Below are 18,160 nucleotides of genomic sequence, written 5' to 3' on the forward strand. Positions count from 1 at the left end.
CCCCTCTCCCTTGAATTTCCACAGTTCTTCAAATTCACTGTTTTATAAAAGGGTGTTAATCTTGATTTTCCAAATGGCCCACTTGAGAACATCCATTTCTTCTTTTTTCTCATTATAATGTTTTTCAAAATATGTCCACAAAACATGAGTTCTTAATGTTTCCCAAATAAGAGCATTCTATGATGAAATATTTTGGGGACATATCTGGTTAAACAGAGGTGTACAACTCGCTTTGCAATAGACCATCTTGAGTCTTTAATACACTAATGTGCATCTGACTCTGTAACATTTCCCAGCCTCTTTGATCACAGAGACCTGAAAATATCATAAGGCTCCCACTCCTTGAAAGTCAGTCTGGTAAACACTGGTGAATTATATGCTCCATCTTTAATGGCTGATTGATGATTCTCTCAGCTACCTCAACTGGTTGAGATAATCATCAGTACAGAAGGCAGGGAGATAGGTTCAGACACCTCACATTCTAGGAATTCTGCTTGCTTGCTTGCTTGTTTGTTTTCAGAGTACTCTGAGTGGCTTAATGATACAGAGAGAGGGCTCCATTTAAGAATTAAATTTATTTTTTGTGGGCCTTGAACAAAGGTAGGTAAAGAAGCAAGCTATCAAAAATAGCTTTGTGATTTTGATCACAAAAAGAAGAAAGGCAAGAAGGGAAAAAAAGCAGGAGGTGACCCTTTTTTAGGGGAGACAAGGCTAAACTTCATGGAAAAAAATAAAGACAAAATATTATCAAGTGCGAAGGTTAACCGCAGCCAAGGCCCAGAATGTAGGGTCTAGAGCGCTGAGTCAGGATCATTAGTTAACAGGTTCCTTTACGGAGCATCTAGACTATCCTAACTCCTGATTTCACAGCTAGGGGATTAATAGGAGTCACATGACTCCCCCGTTCAATACATTTCCTAGAGCAAGAAAAAACTATTAGCCAGTCTAGTACTGAAGAGGTGAGGTCTAGGTTTCCCCAGGTGCTGAAAGGATTGTGGTAAGCTGTCCTTCTCAGTTGTAATTTTACAAATCATATATTTATGTTATTCTTTGATTAATATCACATCTCCCAGTAGAGTATATGCTCTCTGAGAGCCATGACCAGCTCTTGACATAGTGGGCATAGTGCCTGGCATATTCAATAAATATTTGCTCAATGAATGAAAGGATGGCCAGAACAATGAATGAATACACTACTCTGTCCACTGCTTTGAATCTTTTGTGAATTCTTTCTTTTTCAGCACTGTACCAAATGAACTTCTAAGAGCACAAACTCAGTCAGTCTGATGAAAGAATACTGCCTATTTGAGCTTCTACAAGACAGACCCCAGAGAGCTAAAGGGGGGTAGAAGGGGACACTTCCTGCTCACGAGATGCTTATATCTGCCTGGGGAAAGAAGACTGGCAACAAAAGATGCCATAGTCTGAAAAAACAAATCTATTCAAGAAGGACATAAGCAAAATCAAAGACTATTTTTCTCCTCAATAATTAATTCTAGATTCACTCATCATGATTTTTTAAAACTCTTCTTGGCCAGGCACGGTGGCTCACACCTGTAATCCCAGCACTTTGGGAGTCAGGGGCGGGCGGATCACGAGGTCAGGAGATTGAGATCATCCTGGCTAACATGGTGAAACCCCGTCTCTACTAAAAATACGAAAAAATTAGCTGGGCATAGTGGCCGGCGCCTGTAGTCCCAGCTACACGGGAGGCTGAGGCAGGAGAATGGCGTGAACCTGGGAAGCAGGAGCTTGCAGTGAGTTGAGATCGTGCCACTGCACTCCAGCCTGGGCGAAAGAGCGAGACTCCTTCTCAAATAAATAAATAAATAAATAAATAAATAAATAAATAAATAAATATTTTGAAACTCTTCTTGAAGCCAGGTGCAATGGCTCACTTCTCTATAATCCCAGCACTTTGGGAGGCTAAGGCGGGTGGATCACTTAGGGTCAGGAGTTTAAGACCACCCTGGCCAACATGGTGAAACCCCGTTTCCACTAAAAATACAGAAATTAGTCAGGTGTGGTGGCTCAGGCTTGTAATCCCAGCTACTTGGGAGGCTGAGGCAGGAGAATCGCTTGAACCCGGGAGGTAGAGGTTGCAGTGATCTGAGATCGCGCCACTGCACTCCAGCCTGGGCAACAGAGCAAGACTCCATCTCTAATTTTAAAAAAACTCTTCTTAAGCTTGATTACATTTTTAGTCTTATCTACCTCTTGGGGTCAGGAGCTCAGTGAGTCTACTCCTTGCTGGCAAATACAGGTGACTTTTCACTAGCTTAAAACTACCTCTTTAAGACTTCAAGGTGAGATAGAGGGGATGGTGGGGAGAGAGGAGATCCTCATTTCAGCATATGGGTTTCATGATAGGCTTCTGTTTTTCCTCTTCTTCCCCAGCACAGTATTACAGATTTCAGTTATATTTCCTCTGGAGTTTCAATTTTGTTTAGATGTCAGTAAGTTACAATGAACTGTATGTTCCCGTCCTCCCAGTTCTCCCAGCACAGTACAGACTTCTGGCCACTTCACATGGTTTCTGCCAGAAAACTAAATTTCAAACAGGTGCAATCCTGCTGATTAGCATTATAATAGATTGTAATTACTTAACAAGCCCATATATACCTGGAGGAACTTGGAGAGAAATATAATGTTTTGCCAAGTGTAGCTTGTATTGATGTAAAGTACTGCAGACCTGCTCTGGAGTTCTTTTAGCCTAAGTGAAACCCCTGGAAGCTTTGTCTGAATATGCTTCAACAGCTGTATGAGTTCAGGCGCCAGAATTTGAAATTTCATTTCTTGTTGCTGCCAACTACAAAGGGTGTTGTATCTAAAGCCCTGATGAGAATTTAAATTTCATTTAAACTCTGCAAATGGAGGACAAGTGGGCCTTATTCTTCTTCCCTCACCATGGCACCTGGAATGGGCCGTGGGCACCCAGAGGGTAGAAAATTCCTACTTTTAGGAACTTCAGACTTGACAGAGATTCTTCAGCTTGACGCAAATCACTACATGAAAATAATGTAGCATTCTCTCATAAGAACATCTTCAGGGATCTCACAGATTTTTATAAAATAAAATATTCTTTTCTCCTTCCTCCTCCTCCTCCTCACTTCTTTCAACTGTACAGGAGGATTGTTTAAGAAACTCATTCAACTGGTTTCTATTGAGATGCCATGCTCCTCAGAGGCAGGAATTATGCATATACAACTTTTGTGTTACCAAACCCCATATCTACCAACAGTGCTAGACCATAATACACACTTGTTTTGTGTATATTCATTCATTCATTCAACAATGTGCCAAGAAATTCATTCATTCATTCAACAATTCATTCATTCAACAAAGTGCCAGGCACTGTTTCAGGCGCCAAGACAAAGTGGTGAACAAAAAGCTCTACATTTATAGAGCGTCTGGTGTTCTGGTATTAGAGATAAACAACAAAGATAAATAAGAAAACTAAATAGTGTATAAGATAGAGATAAGACCTAAAGAACAACAAAAAAAAAAAAAAAAGCAGCAAAGGAGCATATGAAGTATAAAATAAGAGGGTGAACTTTTAGATAGGATTGCCAGAAAAGGTCTTACTGAGAACATAACATCTGAGCGAAGACTTGAGCCATGTGGATATCTGGGAAAGGGGCATTCTAGAAAGATGGGATGGCAAGCATAAAGACTGAGGCGGGATTATGGTAAGTGCATTTAAGGGATGTCAAGTGGGTCAGGATAGCTAGAAAGGAATGAGCAAGGAGAAGAGTAGCAGGTGATGGGGTCAGAGAGGTCACAGCAGAAGGCCTGATTTTGTTGGTCTTGTAAGTTATGGCAAGGGATAATCTTACCTGAGGGATCTGTGAGCAGAGACAGGAGCTGAGAAGCCAGGACAGGTGGAACCAATTCATAGGCTGTTGCAATAATCCAGGTGTGAGATAATAGTGACTTAGGCCCAAGTGAGGTCAGCAAAGGTACAGAAAAGATGTGATTTGGGATATATTTTGAAGGCAGAAACAGCAGATGTTGCTGATAGATAAGATATAGGGCACCTGAGAATTAGAGGCATCAAAGATGGCCCCTCAAGGTTTTTGGCTGGGCAATTGGAAGGATGGAGTTGTTATTTCTTAAGCTGAGGAAGAAGGGCTTAGACTGGGGAGAGGGGAAAGTAGGTATACAATATTAGGCATATGGAGTTTGAGATGCCCTTTACACAATGAAAGGTGATGACATGAAGGCAATCCCATATATAAATTCTAGAGTTCAGGGTCAGCTATGAGCTGGAATTAGGAATTTAGTGTCAACAGCACTGAAAATGTATTTAAATCCATGAAACTAGATGACATTGGCACAATAAAACCAAAACACCAGCTCCCAAATATCCTCATTTCCAATTACCCATATGCTTCAATAAATAATTAACCTTTGTCTACAATGACCGCAGGTTCTAGACTTTCCAAAAAAATCTCATTTCAAGTAATTCTATTATTTTCAAAAGGGCAATTTGTTAAGTATAACTAAATCAAATTTATTTTTAGACTATGTAAGACTTTTCATATAAATACATTCACAAATCAAGGAGAAAAATATCTTTCACTGGACCATATGTTCTGATTTAAGATTCTAAAACTATGAACACACACAGATGACTCTTCAAATATTAATAAAATTGCTGAAATGTATTATAGCCAGACCACTTGCTACAAACTTTATAGTTCCTTATTTAATTCTCACAGCAATCCTGAAAGTCAAGACCTATGACATTTCCATTTTACAGATGAAGAAACAGGCTTAAAAAGCTTAAGTCACATGCCCAAATCACACAACTAGTGAGTGGTGGAGACGCCTTCCAGTTAGAACTCACTGATTCCAGGGAGAGGGGTCCACTGAGAAGCCAGGGAATTTGGGGTATCAAATATTCACTAAATCCGCTGCTAGTCAAAGACACTAAGAAGAGGAAACAGGACAAACAACCCTTGACTATCCATGAAGTTGGAGGCTAACTCCCAATGCCAAGAGGTTATCTGTGATAGCACTGGGCCAAGAACGAATCCTTTAGGTAGTTGTTAAACAATCAGCTAGGTACCAACAAGAGCAATATTGTATTACATGGTATTATAGGAGTACGGGAAAGGGAGAGTTCCAGGGACCCTCAGCTGCTGGGGGAATAATTCAGGGTATAGGGGCACATGAAGGAGGTATGGACAATTGCCAACCCTTCCCTACTTCCTTACCCCCTTAGTAGTCCCTTCCCACCCCGCTGTGTTTAAATGATAATGGAGGTTTCAGAAATCCTTTTAAAAATTTTTCCTACAAATGTCCTGAAGATAGAGATGGCTCTAGAGTAGTATATATCAAAGTGCGGTCATGCCGCCATTGTAGGAGATTCAGCAGGGGGCCTGCTTTACTCCGGCTCCATTCGGGGCATCAGAATCAGCACTGCTAGAGGCTGTGCCCTGGCATCTGTGTTGCATGAATCTCCCCCAAGTGATTCTGGTGGGCCAAGGGAGAACGGCCTCAGAGCCTAACCTCTCCAAACGGTGAACAGGCCTATCTCCCAGAGTCCAAACAGGGTATAAGCCTGTCTCCCAGAGTCAGCAGGGGTACCATCATTTTGAAAAGCTTAGCCGATGGGCTACTTGGGAAATACAAACCAGAAATGACACTTCTAGTGTCCCGTTCTTTGCCAAATGAGATGGCCAGACTGAAGAGAGCTACTTTGAGGAATATGAAAACCTGGCTTTCTTGTGGCCTATATAATAATCAATTCAGTCAAAAACTCTCTGTAGGCCAGTCCCATGCTCATTTTGGGGGCTATAATAATAATAATAATTGTAGGCCAGGCGCGGTGGCTCACGCCTGTAATCCCTGCACTTTGCAAGGCCGAGGCGGGCAGATCACGAGGTCAGGAGATCGAGACCATCCTGGCTAACACAGTGAAACCCCGTCTCCACTAAAAATATGAAAAAATTAGCCGGGCGCGGTGGTGGGCGCCTGTAGTCCCAGCTACTCGGGAGGCTGAGGCAGGAGAATGGCGGGAACCCGGGAGGCGGAGCTTGCAGTGAGCCGAGATCGCACCACTGCACTCCAGCCTGGGCGACAGAGTGAGACTCCGCCTCAAAAAAAAAAAAAAAAAATAATAATAATAATAATAATAATAATAATAATAATAATTGTAGTAGATATACATTGAGCAGTTACTAGGGACCAGGCATTGGTCTAGGCATTGTACATGTATTAACTCATTTTAATCCCCACAATCACCCCATTTCATTATAGGGATACATATTCATTATCACCTGCTTTGTACAGGGGAAGGAATGGAAATACGGAAGGTTAAGTCACTAGCTAAAGGTCATGAAAGTAAGTGGTAGATGGTAGAGGTGGGATTCAAGTCCAAGCAGTGTGACTCCAGACTTCCCCTCTCCGGGGAACTGCCTCTCAAAAGATGGCTTTCTATACCTCTGGATTCTGAGTGCCTGCCTCTTCTACAGAATACAGCAAGGGAGTGACACTCACCAAAGACGTCTTCAGAGGCAGGGCAGTAGAACAAAGAGGAAACTGAGCTCAGTATGTAGACTACTGAAGCAATGATAGAGAAAAATCCAAAATGTGAATGAGCCAGCCAGCTGTCACCTGCACGCAGCCCTTCAAGCTCTAATCCTTGCTCCGCCTGCCTCCCACCCCTGTGCTAAATGCAATGCCAATCCATCCAGCATTCATTCCGCCTCTGCTTCTAACATGAATCCCAACACTTCTAGTTCACATAATTATTCTTCTAAATCTTTCTTTAAAAATTATAAAGTTATACAGTCACATTTCAGGACATATCTATGTACAAATGCTTGATCCATTAATTATCTGGAGTCCTCTGTGGCCTGCAATTTTTATTCTAGTCCAGTGTTTCTCAAAGCAAGCCCAGTCTAGTCAGAATCTCTGGGAGAGCTGGTTAAAAATATAGATTCCCAGCTTATTCTAAAGTGTAGCATCAAAAGCTCTCAAGGTTGAGCCAGAGGATCTATATTTTTATCTACATAGATCTATATAAATCTATATAGATCTATATTTTTATATACCCTCCCTTAGTGATTCTTATGTACATGAAAGTCTGAGTAGTGTTATTAACTGGTTCTTGGAAAACCCAGCTATACCAATAGTGTTATAATAGATTTTACTTCAAAGCATCAGCACGATCTTTCCTTCTCTGTAATGAGCTTTCTCTAAAGCAACGCCCTTTGTCAACACAACTGAAACATCTCTCATTATCTGGAGAATAATCATCTCGGCTTGGCTTTTACGCATTCTAGAATTCACCTCAGTTTTCTAAACTTTCTCCTACTCCAATGTTTCAAAAGTGTGGGCTCCACATCACCAATGATGTTCAGAGGCACCTGGAATGAACTTCGTTCTGCATTGTAGAGCCCTGTTTATTTTAATGTGAATGAAGAAAAGTTATAACTACATGTTCCAAACCTGTGATTTCATGAACAGTGGCGCTTAAGAAAAGACTAAGTGGAAAATAAAAGGATCCATTTTTTAAATATTAAGTAAATAAAAGCACAGGCAGTACTCAGATAAAAGTCTTAAATTTGGGAAACCTTGTCCTACCCACTCCTTTCTGACAGGTACACTCAGTTTCCGCCCTGCTCATCCGTTCTCCGACCCTGACCACAGGATTGTCTGCCTTTATTCCTGCGGTGGCCATGCCAGGAACACTGCTCCTTCTTGTAGATACGTCTTTAAATATAACCTACTGTTTCACACCCAACTCATGCCTCCTTCCAAAAGCCCTCCTGGATTCTTCCAGTTCTCCCTACCTTTTTTTTTTTTTTTTTTTTTTTTTTGAGACAGGGTATCACTCTGTCACCCAGGCTGGAATGCAGTAGCCTGATGGTCAGATCATAGCTCACTGCAGCCTTGAACTCCTGGGCTCAAGTAATCCTCCCACCTCGGCCTCCTGAGTAGCTGTGACTACAGGCACACACCACACCATAGGTCCAGACTTGGCTAATTTTTAAGTTTTTTTTTTAGCTATAGAGTCTTACTATATTGCCCAGGCTGATCTTGAACTCCTGGGCTCAAACAGTCCTCCCAGCTCAGTCTCCCGAGTAGTGGGGACTGCAGGCGTGAGCCACAGTGCCTAGCTCACACTCCCTTTTTAAATTCTTAACATACTAATGGTACCACCTGTGTGGAACCTAATTGTTAGTTTAGTGTCTATATCAGGGTGTCCAACTTTTGGCCTCCCTGGGCCACACTGGAAGAATTGTCTTGGGCCACACATAAAATATACTAACACTAATGATAGCTGATAAGCTAAAAAAAAAAAATGCAAAAAAACTTATAATGTTTTAAGAATGTTTACAAATTTGTGTTGGGCTGCATTCAAAGCCATCCTGGGCCACATGCGGCCCACAGGCCATGGGTTAGACAAGCTTGATGTATATGTGGATACTTGGTGTCAATTCCTTAGTGAAATGGAAGCCCCCTGAGAGTAACCCAGGGCCTCATTTTCCTCTGGATTGCCCACAGTACGAAGCTTCCCTGGTTAGACATGAGCACAAAACAGGAACTCCAGGAATACAAGTGAATTCAAAGTGCAGTTGAATTCGATGTTCCGCAGCAATGAGAGAAGCGGCTGCTTCATGCTGTCCACACCCCCTTACTTCAGGCCAGATCTCTTAGCCACACCTGAGAAGGGTGTGTCTCTTCATTCCTGCCAGGTAAGGAGTGCAGAGACCTGAACCCAGGGAATTCTACCCAAAGCTATGAACCCGTGGGTTTACCCTGAATGTTAAGACTGGGAAAGGTGAACTTAGCCCAGTTGCAACTTGTCTCCATTTCCAAGGGCCAGTTACCCCTACCAGTGAGTCCCCACCTTCAGCCTGGAAGAACCAGAGTGGCCACAACATCCTCTGGTGAAAACAGATGGGCATTCTGTACCTGCTCCACCACTTGATTCACCCTTGAGACTTTGGGCTTCTCTATCTCAAGTTTTTTAGTTTGTCCAACACCTGCCATACCTAATTCACACTTGCTATAAGGCAAAAGAGATGAAGTTATCAAGCACAATAAAAATGTCGGGGACACAGCTCATGGATCTGCAGGGAGAACAGGCTGGGAGGCCAGATGGACAGGCTCGGCTCCCCATCAGACAAGCCATGGGCAACAGGAGGTGAGGGCCCTACTTCCAACCCACCTTTGCTTGTCACGTGACCCTCGGTCCCCAATTAACCCTCTGGAACTCAACGTCCTCATCTGTAAAACTTGCCTGTGCACTAAATGATCTGGTCTAGGGCCAAATCCAACATGAATTTGAGAACCTTAGAGGATGATCACCAAACAAGTTCCCACTGCATGCTTCACTAGGAGTGATGAAGGTGGGGACAGTGTCCTGAAGCTCCCAGAGTTTGTGATGTGCCCCAGCAAAACATCACCAGAGATACAAAGACGCTCTCCCTCCAACCAACATCTGTTCTATGGATAAATGCAGACCTGCTGCTCCTTGTCCCTGCTTTCTGCCCCACTGTCAAAGCCCCTCAACTGCATACACTGCAAAAGGCCCCCATCTCCTAGCTACCAGCGTCAAGTTTTTTCCATCCCCTTCCTGTCCAAAAACAACAACTCCAAAATCACAGGTTTTCAGTGTCAAGGTTTGCCTCTGAAATGAGTTAGCCCTTCCACTCCCCCTCTCACATGCACTGCCTCCATGAGGAAAGAGCCCAAAGGCCATGCATGGAAAGGAAATGGGGAATGAGTGGGAGCTCTGTTGTGGGGGCTGAGGGAAGCAGAGATGAGGGACATCTGTGAAGCAGAATAGAATGGCATGGAGTTCTCAGGATTCCATAAAGGTTTGCCTGCTTTCCAAAGTGCAAACCACAAATCTAGAGTTCTACGCATGTGGCTTGTTGGAGCTTTCCTGTGAAACCGTAACCATGGTTTCAGGCAGACTACATCACAGCCATGAGCATAAAAACAACAGGCTCTCTCCTATTTTTCCCTAAAACTCCGTGTCCTTGAAAAAAATGTGTAAGGTGATATGCCAAGGTGATTCATGTGCAACCTCTGACCTCTAGGACATTCATGAAGTTATCTGGTTTTCAACAGAAAGCAATTGCTCTACACCACTTTTGAGGCTTAGATAGCTCTCTCACTTTTTCCGTAGACCAAAGAACCCCGAAAGCATATACCTCCAGAGGAACGCTTGCACTTGCTCTTGGTGGAAACATGTAACAAACCTGAAAACACAAAAATCCATGTCCTAAATTAATACCTTCCTTCCAAGAAGAGCAAAAGAAAACCAAAAAAAACCCCAAAAACAAATACAAAAAGCAAAACGAAGGTTTCCTTCTCTTCGCTTGTCCAAGTGCCAAGGTTGGATGCATTTGGTTTATAGTAGATTGAGACAAGACCTATTTCCAAATCCTTAATAGTTTCACAATGAAATCAATTAACAACTCAATCTCAGGCTTAGAAATCGTCTTTTATTGCACAGTATCTTAACAATCAAAACAGAGAAACAATATAACTTTAAATAAGATTCAAAGCGCTGACTTCCAATTACCCACAGGCAGAACCCTTCTTAAAATGCAACATTCATTCTGCATGGATGGGCAATGAATTGGACAAAACAAGCCCGACTGATGTTTCTGGGACCGTAGAGGAGACATCCTGGAGAACACATTTTTTCTACTCGTATGTCAGAAGATGAGCTAACCACCATGCAGGAGAACAGAAACAAGCCAGCTCCCTCTCGGAGGGAAAAATAAAGCAACTCCTCGCTCGGCTAAGCAGGACAAAGCCAGGACGTGCAAGAAGCCTTCAGTCAAAGGCTCCACGTGCCTTTCCAAGGACGGAGGGACCCACCCACACACAATCACACACAGCCAGCCCACCACGCGCCTGCGGAAGAAAGCCGGGTCCTCGGCCAACCTTCAGCACCGGCGGCCCAGGCTCTCCCAGTTTGCAAACCTCCCGCAGCACCCACCATCTGGAGGGCACAGAGGGGGCAGAGGGCCACATCCTCTTTCCAAGTCTCATCTTCCTCGCCAGTGCCTGTTTCTCCCCAACTATGAAGTGAAGTGCACCTCCTCAAGGAAACTGAGATTTACAGACACACACACACACCCCAGTCGTCAATAAGTCCCGGACCCCTACGATCAAGGCCAGCGAGTCTTTCCCCGGGACCCCACAACCGGGTTCCCGGACCGACGTGGAGGCGCCGGACTCACCCAGTCCTCGAAGTGGCGGCTCCCGTTCTGCAGCAGCTCCTCAAACTGGATGGTGCAGTTGGCCACGAAGTCGTCGTAGCCTATGGGGGCATCGTGAAAGACAGCCAGCTCGATCTTGCGCCCGTTGCACACATCGGTGACGAACTCGTCGTGCCAGGCCGGGCTGTTGGTCTTCTGCTTGGTGGCCGTTTGGCCAATGCGCGAGTCGTCCACATTGAGAGCAATGTAGGGGTCGAGAAGGAAAGTCTGCGGCCGGGGTCCCACCGCATGGCGCAGCGACCAGGCTGTGGGCTTCAAGCTCACGGCCTCGCAGATTTTGATCTTAAGAAGGCCATTGAACACTACCATGGTCGGGGCGGGGAGTGGGGGCCGGGGTCACTCCGTCTGCCCCGAGGGCAGGAATGAAGAACCGACGGCCCGGCACTCCGAGCCACAGGGACTCTTGGGTCCCCTTTCGCCCCACCCCACACACTCCCTACACCTTGTGGCGTTGCGCCCTGGCGCGGGCGAGTCTCAGCCAGTGCATGTATTTCCTCGCCGGGTTCCTAACGGAAAACAGGGAGGGGGGAGAGCTGGGGAATGTCCGTGTTTGGAGCAAGTCTCTCCCCGCGACCACCAGCTGCACCTCCAGAAGAGAAGACGAGCTGTCGGCTCCGCTGCAAGCCGCAGGGGCTGCCTTGCCGCCTCGCTGGCTCTCCGACTCCGGGCTGCGGGAAAGCGGGCGCCGCGCCCGGCGCTTACCTACCTTTCCGAAACATAATCCCGGGAAATTTCGACTCCGGGAGGGGGATGGGGCGGTGGGACGGGGCGGGGACGAGAACCGGGGGCGCAGATTTCAACCCGGATCCTCTTCGCACACTCAGCGCCTGCCTCTGGCCGCGCGGGGCGGGGGGTGGACGGAGGGATGTTCAGTTTATCCGGAGGGATGCATGTCGAGAGGAAATGGTCCTCCTCGGAGCCAAATTTTTAAAAATCCACAAGCCCCACGACCAGCCGGGGCCGCCGCCTCCTGGGCGAAGCAGCGCCGCGCCGGAGTCGGCGATCGGGAGGCGCCAGGAGCCCGGAATCTCACATCCGCGCCGGCTCGGAGTCCGGGCGGCCGCCGATCCGGCTCGGGGGCGCAGGCCAGCACCCGGCGGTGCGCAGCGCGGCGGCGGGGCCGGGACTGCGACTCAGCGCGGCCCCACCTCCTGGGCGCCGGCGCCCGCCCGCCGCGCTCCCCGCGTCCCAGCTCTCGGCTGCCGCTCGCTCGCCGCCCGCCAGCCCGCGCTCCCCCGCGGTCTCCTCTCCCTCGGTCGGTGTGCGAGCGAGTCTCCCTCCCTCTAATGCAGGAAATGCGCAAAAGACGTCAGTGTGTGTGAGTGTGTGTGTGAGTGTGTGTGCACGCGCGCGCGCGCACGGCAGTGTTTGGGGAAATAGAAAGTTTTGCCGGTTGGGGGAGCAATACGGAAAAAGTGAGCCGAAGAGAGAACCGTGGAGAGCGGGCGAGGCTGCCCGGGGTCGCGGCGGCGGGCGGGGGAGCTGGGGAGGACCCCGCGCGGGACCCGCGGGAGCGGCGGCGCTGGGCTAGGTGCGCGTGCCGGGGGCCGTGGATGGCCACGGATGGGCCCCGCCGGGCCGCGCATCTCTCGGGGACCCTGCGGTCAACACTGTCTTTTAGAGCCGGGGATGGGGGAGTGGAGGGAGCCCTGTTGCCCCAGAGGCCTCGGGACCCTCGCCCTGACCACCGCCACTCGGGCGGCGGCTGGCAGGAGCAGCTTGCGGAGTTCTGGCCCATCTGTCACTCTGTCCCGGGACGCTGTGATCCACGGTGGTGGGGGAGGGGGGAGAGGGAGGGACAAGCATGGCTCGGGTGAGGTTTTAAACTCTATTCTTCTCTCTTGCCTTTCTTTGGGGACATTCTCCCCTTTGGGATCTGTCCTGGACTTCGCAGGCTGCAAGAACTTGTTGACAAGCGAAAACTCGGTAGAGCCCCGGCTTGGTTTGTGTTCTATTTTTTGCAAAGTGACTGTTCCTATTTGCTCTGGGCCTTATCGGTGCCCCTTTGGGGGACTTCGGCTCTGATCAGCGCGCTGACAGCCGCCGTCCGGACTGCGGGAAAACGGGGCGCGCCCTCTGAGGAGTGAGTGGCTGTGTCCATGCTAATTTCCTCCGTAACCTTTAAACTCTCGCTGGAAGCCGCCGCTGCGGCTGGTCACGTGAGGCGAGTCCTGGGCTGCTGGGGAAAAATTTCCTCGGCGGGGAGCCGGGACGGGGCCGGCGGCCGGTGAGGGACTGCCCCGCGCTCAAGACTGGGAACCTGGGAGGGCAGGGCCCGGAGCGCGGGGCCCCGGGGCGCGGCCCCGGCTGGGACACCCGCGAAGACGGCGGCGGGTAAGAGGTCGGCTCCGCAGCCGGGGAGCTGGGGGTTATGCAAGTGGGGAAAGAAAACCTCCGCCCTCGCCCTTCTGCCAAGTCAAGTCTGGGAATTTGTAGGTATTGTGGTAAGCTGAGTGTTCATCTGGCGGGTCTGGTTAGTGTAAACCAAAATTTAAAACGCGCCTCCCGATCACTTTTTCCTCAGTGGATAAAGGTTATCATTGCCTGTGGCTTAAAAGCTTAAAAAGGCTTAAACGCGAGGAAGGAGGCAGTCCTCTGGAAAAACAGGATATCAAGTGCAGCAAACAGGTCCCAAAAATGATCAGAAAAGTCCCACGGCCATCTTCTATGCCTGCAACCGCTCTGGAGCTTCCTAATACAGTAATTTCTCGCAGCCTGCCCTGTTGAACAGGGCAGCTGGGTAGAGATGGTGCTAAGATTCAGTCTTCCGTACGATCTAGGTAGCTCCGATGTAAAGAGCCAGGATTTCAATGGTTGTCTTACCCTGCCACTCCCCCAGCTGGAGGTAGGATGTCTTAAAATATGTACATTTGACAAAGCACAAGCAGAGGTATCTCACTGCTGTTTAATTTTTATTTCTTTGATTATTACTTTTTTCCCTTTTGCTTCTTCCTTCCACCCTGCTATTCTCATGAAGCCTCTTTCCCCCTTTCCAGGGCATGTGATGGAAGGCAGTGGCAAATATGGCTGAAAACGCATTTGGGAAGCAGAGCCAGCACCAAAGTGAGATGAGTGAGATAAACGTAATCAAGATAAAGATTTTAGTACAATTTTTAAAAAATAAAAATGTGAGAATCCAGAATGGACACAATATCCACATTTTAAATTTTAAAAACATTAAAATTTAAATTTTAAATTTTAAATATTGCACTAAAATATTTATACTACTGAGTTTATTGGCACCCGTTAAATTTTGTACCTGAGCCGAGTGCGTCACTCACCTCACCCTAGTCCTGATCCTGTTGGGAAGTCTGGAAAGTCTAGGATTTCATGGAGTTAGGGATCCTTGACTAATTGGTGCTTCATACCTTCTCACTACTTGCTTTGGGTAAGTCCTGTAGAGGCAGGAGCCACCATGCGCAGCCCCCAAATATATTAAATAGGGTCTGTTACCATCTCAGTGACTATCTTTAAACAAATAACCTACAAACTTCCAGCACCATTTCCTAGCATCTTGGGTGAGGTTATGGGAAGGCAGCCTCTGCCTCTCAGCAGACTGTTACTCTGTGTAAATCACCAGACTGCAATTCTCAGGGGCAACCAATGCTTGTCTCCTTTCCATTACAGCAACTCCTTCGGAGTAGGGGTAATAAAAGACTTTGTCAAACAAAATACATGTTTTGTATTGGATTAATGTTTACATAAAAAGGGAGAATGCTAGTAGTCTGTGTGCAAACACTGCTAGTTTTCTGCCCTTATTACCTCCTTATTTCTAAATAAATCTCTTGCCTTCCTACTCTCAAACTTGGCCAAATGAAAATGTGTATTCCCCAGGGGCATCATGGAGCTGCCAGATGTGAGCTTGTCTAAGGGAAAACTCTTAAGGTTTCCTGAAGGAGAGGCAGGTCTCCACCCCCTGCTCCAGGTTTCATGTGAAAAGAAAAGCCCAAGGAGGGGGCTTAGAAGGTAAAATTCCAATCAGAAATTATTGCCAGCTTCATCCTACCCTCGGCCCCTGTCTCCAATCCCAAAGGATAAGACAATGGTTAGCATATACATTGAGTAAAATGTCCTTTGGATTCCAACTGTGGCCTAGTTATTTCATAATCTTTGTGAGAAGGAAGAAAATGATACAATAATTTAACAAAGATGACCAAAACGGAGCCTTTCTCCTTTCAAAATTAAGGCTTATGAGAAAAGAATAGAACAACAAATGTGCCCAGGACAGGGCAATCAGGGTTGCAGTAGATCTAAGGATGGGAGTGGCACAGAGGAAGGATCACCCCTTTGCCGGGGGAGCCTGGGAAGGCATCAACCAGCAGAATCCTTTGAGCCGAGTCTAGGCTTTCCGACAGGAGTTCTTCCAGCAGCAAAGAGGAAAGGGAAGGCTACTGGCTGCAAAGAGTATAAAGTATACAGGTAGGAAAGCCATGGCACTTCAGGTAAGTGGCCAGGTGTGCCCCACTTGTGGCAGTGAGTAACAGGAGATGAAGTAAGTAGGAACCTGATAGTTAAGACCTCAGAGGGCCTGCAGATGGGTCTCAACTTTTTCCTGGAGAGACACCGAACATTCCAGCAGGCAAGTAGCATAACGAGTGTTAATGCTTTATAAAGGCGATTTTGTGATGGATAAATATTTTTCTCTTCTGTAATTTTCCTCCAGAAACAGCTCACCTCAAAACAGGGTATTAGAGAAAGAGAAGATCCAAGTCTGAAGATGATTTACGCTCTGTATAATCAAAAATTGAAACTGTCTGTGGATACTGTTTAGATCAGCTGGAGGAAGCGGGGAAGGGGGAGCCAGAACCTTAGACTAGCGCGTTAATATTCATGTCCCTGTTGCTGTGCTGGTTGTTGCCATTTATAGAATGTTAATGGGCTTCTGCAAAGGTCTGCCTGGTCAGGGTCTATCATACATTCCACACATGCTCCGCTGAACAGAATCCAACCACCTGGGCCATGGGATGGAACGCGCAGCAGTACAATGACACCGAAACCTTCCAGAGCTCTGCTGGCCCTGCTCCAGCCTATTCCCCACCCGACCCTGAGCCCCACTTCAAACTCTGCCCCACACCTGTGCTCCTGTGGCAGGCTCTTGTCTGCCCTGCCATGTCTTATTTTGGCCCCATCTCTGCTCTGTATTCTGTTGCAGTGACTCAGGCAAAGCTTCACTTAATACCTGCAAAGAGGTGGAGGGATCAGAGGCAGCCCCATCGAGCTTGCTGATGGATGCAGGAGGAGATGGGCTGGTGCCTCTCTTCCTCAGGGCCTGTGGCTATGATCCCTGCTTGCTAGGACGCCATTTGGAGAATAGCATAACATTCTCCATCTTCTGTGGGTCGGATGTTGGGTTGTGTCTTGGGTTTTTTTTTTTTTTTAAGAGACAGAGTCTCACTCTGTGGCCCAGGCTGGAGTACAGTGACACAATCACAGTTCACTGCAGCCTTGACCTCCCAGACTTAAGGAATTCTCCCACCTCAGCCTTCTGAGTGACTGGGACTACAGGCATGTGCCACCATGCCCAGCTGAATTTTTTTGATTGTTTTTGTAGAGATGGGGTCTCACTATGTTGCTCAAGCTGGTCTTGAACTCTTGGACTCCAGTGATCCTCCTGCATCAGCCTCCCAAAGTTCTGGGATTACAAGCGTGAGTCACTTGCGCCAGGCCCCTGTCTTGGACTTTTAAGTTCGTATGTCAATCCAAGGGTCTTTACTAAGTACTTGCTATATATCCAGGACACTAGGGCAGGTGCTCCAGGGAGGATAAATAGCTATATGGATAATCTCTACTCTACCTGGGGAGATGGGTAGATCAATTCGTCAGTCCTTTATTTAACAGTCAGTTGTAAGTGTCATGTCATTGGAGCACTGGGGAAACAAAAAATGACAACACACAATGGCCCTTTATTAGTCAGGATTGGCTAGGTCATGCTGCTGTAATAAGCACCCCCCAAATCCCAACACCTTAAAAGAACAAAGCTTTCTTCTCAGGCATGCTCTCTAGGTCCATGGCAGATTGTCTGGGAGCTCTGCTTCCCATTAGCATCATTCTCACTCCTGGATCCAGGCTGGCTAAAAAGTCACCATCTGGAACATGGCTAGTCATGGGCAGAGAGAAAAAGGATGTCTGGAGGGTCTTACACAGGCAATTAAATAGTCTACCTGGTGGCTCATGCCTGTAATCACGGCATTTTGGGAGGCCCTGGAGGGATGATCACTTGAGCCCAGGAGTTCCAGAGCAGCCTGGTTGGCAAAACCTCATCTCTACAAAATAAAATAAAATAAAATAAACCATAGCTGAACATGGTGGTGGGCACCTGTAATCCCTGCTACCTGGTAGGCTGAGGTGGGAGAATTGCTTGAGGAGGCTGCAGTGAGTCAAGATTGTGCCACTGCACTTCAGCCTAGGCAACAGAGCCAAACCCTGTCCTCCACCTGCCCCCACTCGCAAAATCCATCTGGAAGTGCTAAACATCACTTCTGCTCACTAATTGTTAGCTAGAACCAGTCTTGTGATCCCACCTTCCCCAACCACAGGGTCTGGGAAGTTCTACCATCCGTACCAGCAAGGAGCATGGAATATTTGGTGAATAGCACTGAAGACTGCCATAGACACTCTTCTCAAATGACAGGTGCAGAAAAATAATTCAAGGTGGCACACAATAAATGACAAATAATCAGCCCACTCAGAAAGCACTGTAGGAACTTAGGGTAGCAATAATCACAGTAAGAGTCAGACTGTTTGACCATCCTCCCTCCCTTTTGCTCTGGGCTACTGCATACAGAAGACTCCAGATGATGTGGAGAATCCTGCCTAATATCAGAACCAGCAGCCATTCAAGCTGCTTTCCCCTCCCTCTATGTGCTTAACACGTCATGGGACGTGCAGGTCCTTAAATCCACTTT

The 18,160-nt window shown here is 47.1% G+C and overlaps 1 protein-coding gene and 1 long non-coding RNA gene across 3 annotated transcripts in view; one reads left to right on the top strand and one right to left on the bottom strand.

Moving 5' to 3' along the window:
* PRKCE (protein kinase C epsilon) overlaps nt 1-12,554 on the bottom strand; it is a 540,751-nt gene extending 528,197 nt beyond the window's left edge. For both annotated transcript variants that reach the window (XM_005575968.4, XM_005575969.5), the window contains exon 1: nt 11,217-12,554. In XM_005575968.4, coding sequence (XP_005576025.1) covers nt 11,217-11,564 — 348 coding nt within the window. In that variant the 5' untranslated portion in view covers nt 11,565-12,554. The remainder of the gene's footprint in view (nt 1-11,216) is intronic.
* Nucleotides 12,555-13,404: 850 nt separating this feature from the next.
* Nucleotides 13,405-14,471, top strand: LOC135966836 (uncharacterized). Its single transcript, XR_010580463.2, has 2 exons — nt 13,405-13,589; nt 14,252-14,471. It is a non-coding gene; the product is annotated as an uncharacterized lncRNA (long non-coding RNA).
* Nucleotides 14,472-18,160: the final 3,689 nt, after the last annotated feature.

This window comes from Macaca fascicularis, chromosome 13 (genome assembly GCF_037993035.2).
Source record: "Macaca fascicularis isolate 582-1 chromosome 13, T2T-MFA8v1.1".
NCBI lineage: Eukaryota > Metazoa > Chordata > Mammalia > Primates > Cercopithecidae > Macaca > Macaca fascicularis.